The 5,274-nt window shown below is 48.8% G+C and overlaps 1 protein-coding gene across 1 annotated transcript in view; it reads left to right on the top strand.

Moving 5' to 3' along the window:
• LOC102028481 (vomeronasal type-2 receptor 116-like) overlaps positions 1-5,098 on the top strand; it is a gene marked incomplete at its 3' end in the record, with an annotated part of 7,283 nt that extends 2,185 nt beyond the window's left edge. Inside the window, 3 exon segments of the mRNA XM_013509848.1 lie at positions 1,909-2,706; positions 3,981-4,057; positions 4,906-5,098. Coding sequence (XP_013365302.1) covers positions 1,909-2,706; positions 3,981-4,057; positions 4,906-5,098 — 1,068 coding nt within the window.
• Positions 5,099-5,274: the final 176 nt, after the last annotated feature.

Raw genomic sequence — 5,274 nt, 5'->3', positions numbered from 1 at the left:
AACATCTCCAAACCCAGCAGCCAGCCAGTAGCACCACCCACCCCAAAGCCACCCATCTGCATTCCATCTCTGTGGACCTGCCTTTGTGGACGTTTCCCTGGGTGGGATTAGACAGTGTGTGGTCTGGGACTGGCATCTTCCCTGGGCAGTGTCACAGGTCATCCACACTGTGGCCAGTGTCAGAGCTTCACTCCTTTTTAGTGACAATTTGTATTCCTTCTGTGCACAGACCTCATCTTGTTCACCCACTCGGCAGGTCATGGGTGTTTGAAGTGCTTGTCCTTCGGCTCCTGTGGATGCTGTTTCTCTGCATGTTCACAGAGAGGTTTAATCTTTTTGAGTGTAGGGTAGACTTACTGGGCCCAATGAACTTGTGAATTCCTTGGCCACTGTGTGATGTTACATTCCCATGAGCAGTGTGCAAGAATCCCATGGAAACCCACCTGGTTACTGTGAAGACTATGATTTCTACTCAGATCTTTCCTTCTACAATTTTGGTTTTGGATTGTTTTTTTTTTTTGGCAGGGTTTCTCTCTGTAATTCAGGCTGGCCTTGAACTCACTGGCCTTGAACTAGCCTAGGCTGGCCTTGAACTCATGGTAATCCTCCTGCCTCAGCCTCCCTAGTCCTGGGATTACAGGTGTGTGCCACCACAGCTGGCTGGATTGTTCTTGTTTTAATAGAACCTTGAGAGGCATCATGATGTAATTCATTTTGGTTCACTTAGTTTTTTCTAAAATAGGTACTCTGACCTATAACCTCTCTTAGAACTGCTTTTGCAGTCTGCCAAATGTTCTGATGTGTTATAGGTACATTGCCATTTGGTTCTAGGAATTTTTAAAATTGCTTCCCTGATTTCTCCTTCTATGACCCATTGATTTTTCAAGAATGTACTATTGAGTCTCCATATGTTTTGTGATTTGTGTTGTACCTTTTGCTCTTGATTTCTAGTTGCATCCCATTATAGTCTGATAGGCAAAGACTATTTCAGTTCTTTTGTAGTTATTTAGACATGTTGTATGCTCTAAGACATGGTCTGTTTTGGATGAAATTCTGCTGACACTTGAGAAGAATGTGTATAGCCATTTGGATGAAATATTGTGTAAGGAACTGTTACATGCATTTGTTCAAAGATGTGGTTCAACTCTACTTTATTGTTGATTTTTTTGTTTGGTAGATTTATCTGTTTTTAGTGGGGTTATTGAAGCCCCCCATTCTGATTACAATGGGATCTGTCTGTCTTTGTATGTCAAGTAGTTTTGCATTATGAAATTGGTTGCGTAGACATTCAGTGCATTTATATTTACGACTGCTATCTCTTCTTTGTGACTTGTTCCCTTTAGCAATAGTTGGTGTTTAATATTATTTTAATATTGAAGTTTTAATATATTTTTTGTCTCTTGTGGTCAGTTTTATTTTGAATTGAGTGGCTACTCTTCTTTGCTTTGGGGCTCTGGCTGCAGGGAGCATGGTTTCCCATCTTCTCAGGTATAGTCTGTGTGTCTCTGTGGATGAAGTGTGTCTCAGGCAGCGCAGTGTTGAGTTTTGGTTTTGATTCCAACTGGTCTTCCCTGTCTTTCCCTTGTGTCTTTCTACAAGGGATAATGAGCAATCTCTGTGCAGCTTCGAGGACACCTGTGCCTGGAGCCCAGAAGCATCTGTGTCTCTCCAAAGAGGATGGTATCCTAGCACTGGTCTGAACCGTGTGACCAGCCGTCCCACTGCCCAGGACTGAGGATGAGCATGGGGTGTGCTGCTTACAGGGCCAAGTCTGGGAGGCTGTCCAGCCCACCTGGGCGAGCTGGCCCCTCCCCCTGTCCTCATTGTATCTGCATCCTGAGTTTAGACCAGTGACAAGCCTGTGTCTGAGTCCTGGTCCTCCCTCCCATGCCCTGCTCTTCCCCATAGGTCAGTTATGCATCCACGCTGCCCAGCCTCAGTGACAAAACCCAGTTCCCCTCCTTCCTGCGCACTCTGGCCAGTGATCTAACATCCTCACGTGCTGTGACCCAGCTGGTGCTGCACTTGGGATGGTCCTGGATTGTCATCCTGGCTCAGGACGATGACTTTGGGCAGCAGGCTGGTGCTCTGGCTGCTGGGGAACTGGGAAGGGCAGACATCTGCATCGAATTCCACCTCTCAGTGCCTTCCCAGCACTCCCCTGAGAAGATCAGCACTGTGGTGCAGAAGATGCAGATCAGCACTGCCACAGGAGTCCTGGTCTTCCTGAACAACTCTAACTTCAAGCTCATCCTGCAGAGCCTGCTGGGTGTCTGTGTCCTGGGCCAGGTCTGGGTCAGCGAGGGCCTCCTGCACACGGCACTTGCCCTGGCCATGCCGGGCATCTCTCGGGTCCTGCGGGGTGCGTTTGGCCTTCTGTGCCACAGAAACCGCGTACATGGGTTCCCTGAGTTCTTCGCCAGCCTACACCCAAGTCGGACCCCAGAGGACATGTTCCTGGGGAGGTTCTGGGAGGCCACCTTCGGGTGCAGGTGGCCGCATGGGAACGGTACAGTGTCTGGAGCTGTGCAGCTGTGCTCAGGTAGCGAGAGTCTGAGCGGCCATGAACATCCTTTCCAGGATGTGAGTAGAGTGGACATCGCATACACGGCTGTGTACAGTGTCGCCCACGCCCTGCAGGATCTGGTGTCCTGTGAGCATGGGGGTGGGGTGTGCGCAGGCCCCCGGCACTTCCATCCCTGGCAGGTGAGTGGGGTTGCTGGGAAGGGATAATGAGCAATCTCTGTGCAGCTTCGAGGACACTTGTGCCTGGAGCCCAGAAGCATCTGGCAGGATCACTGAACCAGGATTCTCAGGGACCCGCTGGCTGTGTGGCCTCTGATGGGTTCCATTCCTGTGGGTAGGTCAACTTAGTAAATACAGGATGGCTGGTGAAAATCAAAATTCAAATATACATTAAATAGGTTTTTTGGTATATTTTCAAAATTTGAGTTTTGGTAACCACCAAATGGTGTTTATTATGTGTGATTCAAATTTGAAGTGAGATAATGACAAATAACTTTGAGGATAAATGTATCCCAAATATTAAATACATTATGTTTGTGCTAGAAAGACCTTTTCCTTTTGTAGTACCTGGATTGAACCCTGGAATGCTCCACCCTTGAATTCAATTTCCAGCTCTTTTTATCATTTATTTTTAGATAGGGTCTCTTTACGTTTCCTAGTCTACACTGGAATTTTCAATCCTCTTGTCTCAGTCTTTTTCAGTGCTGGCATTTCATCCAGTTAAGAGTCATTTTTTAAAATCTAAAATTCAACAAGTGAAGCCTTCTGTGTTTCATTTGATAAAAATAAGGTTTAGTCTAAGTGTGTCTCAAATATGTGATAAATTACACTTTTACTGTTTGTTTTTGAGGCAGTCTTGCTATGTAGTTCAGGTTGGCCTTGGACTCACTGTGTAGCCCAGGCTGGCCTAGAACTCATGATCCTCCTGCCTCAGCCTCCTGAGTGCTGAGATAACAGGCATGTGCCACTATGCCTGACCTACACTTTTACTAAAAAGAGTCATCTGATGGCACTGGATCTAACCTAGGTATGTGCTGCTAAAGAGCTAGGTTCACAGCTTATTTTTTGCTTTATTTTGAGAAGAGGTCTAAGTCCCTAAGTTGCCCAAGCCTTCATATCCTCTTGGCTGTTTCCAGCTGTGCCCCTGGTCAGTTTCCATCTGGATATCCAGGCTGTGCACACATGGGGTCCTCTGTCTACTTCTACCTCAGTCTTATAGGAAAGTCATATTCTGTTAAACCTTTCTCTACGAATATATCCCATCCTGAAGACCTTACCCCCTCCAGGTAACCTTGTCGTTGTCTTCTCCTTCTACGTCCACGTGCCTGAGGGCACTTAGGGGAGAACCTGTGGTTTCTCCCACCCGATATGCCCAGGGTGATACCTCACTGAACCTTCATATCCATCCTAAGGGGAAGGCTCAGACACGGGTTCTTCTCTGACCTCTTCTGTAGAATCCAGATGATGTGGGCCCATTTGCCTTTGGAATGCAGGCTACTGGCCAGAGACAAGCATCACAAGTGCCTCTAAGGTTTGAGTTTTTAACCTTTCCCTTCACCATGTGATGTCTGCTCTCTCTGACTGCCACCTTCTGACAGGTGGGAGGACAGGGACCCCACAACAGCATGTCTTTTCCACCCACCCTGGGTGCAGGTGGACATCCTTATTCTGGAGTCCAGGTGTGTCTTCTGGGGATACCAGGCTGGCTCGGAGGACACAGTGCAGTCTGCTGTGACCTCCAGTCAGACCACATGGCCTCTACTGCTTAGGTTCAGAACACCATGGGGCTGGGGATGGACGGGCACTGAGAATGTCTGGCTGTTGGGCAGGGCAGACAGATTGGAAACTTACAAGACATAATGCCTGCATCCTGAGAAGTGGATGAAGTTGTGGTGGGATGGGAAGGCGAGGCTTCTGTGAGGATGGATCTGAGATCAGCCGGGATGATGAGAAGCCTGTGCAAATGGGAGAGAGTGCAGGAAGAGCAGCAGCTGGACCAGGAATGTCAAAAGGCTGGGGTGGAGCGGGAGTGTGGATGGCAGAGCCTTCTGTGGATGTCATACACCTGAGACATGGGACGGGAGGGGTTGGGAGACTCAGGATGGCACAGCAGCACGGTGTCTTGGGTTCCTACCTCCACAGAACAGGTAATGAAAATTTAATGGGTGGATGCCTGGTGAAGATAAGGGTATCTTGATGTATTATTAAACTTTCCTTTTGAGTTTACCAGAAATTAAAGGTGGAACATTTTCCTGGGCCCTGCACCCCATGTGCCTGATGGACCTGGTGGCCTTACGTAGAGCTCCACCTGCCATCCCCACCCGGGGCCCTGGCCAGGCTACATGTCAGCCTCCTCCCCCAGCTCCTTCACGCCCTCAGGAAGGTGCGCTTCCAGACCCCTGATGGGACCCACATCGCGTTCGATGCCCATGGAGATTTGGTGACAAAATTTGACGTTCTGCAAGGGCAGCAGAGCCCCGAAGGCCAGTTCCACTTTGTCCACATCGGCACCGTGTACCCTCATCCCTCTTCAGGGGACAGAATGATGATCCGCTTGAAGGACGGCGTTGAGGTGCAGGCCCTGGCTGCATGAATGGTCTCAGGCTGAGCCCTGGGTGGGGGGAAACTCAGAACCAGGGTCCCTGTCTCTGTTGGCATCATGAAATGGATGTGGCTGTAAATCAGGCTAGTGGTAGCTCAGCTGTGCTGTTTGTCCGTAATGGACTCCAGTGATGGTAGAAAGCTGTT

The sequence above is a fragment of the Chinchilla lanigera genome, unplaced genomic scaffold (assembly GCF_000276665.1).
Source record: "Chinchilla lanigera isolate Chin_1 unplaced genomic scaffold, ChiLan1.0 scaffold00183, whole genome shotgun sequence".
NCBI classification, from domain to species: Eukaryota; Metazoa; Chordata; class Mammalia; order Rodentia; family Chinchillidae; genus Chinchilla; species Chinchilla lanigera.
Note: the sequence above shows the minus strand (reverse complement) of the source record. Positions and strands in the feature narration are given on the sequence as shown.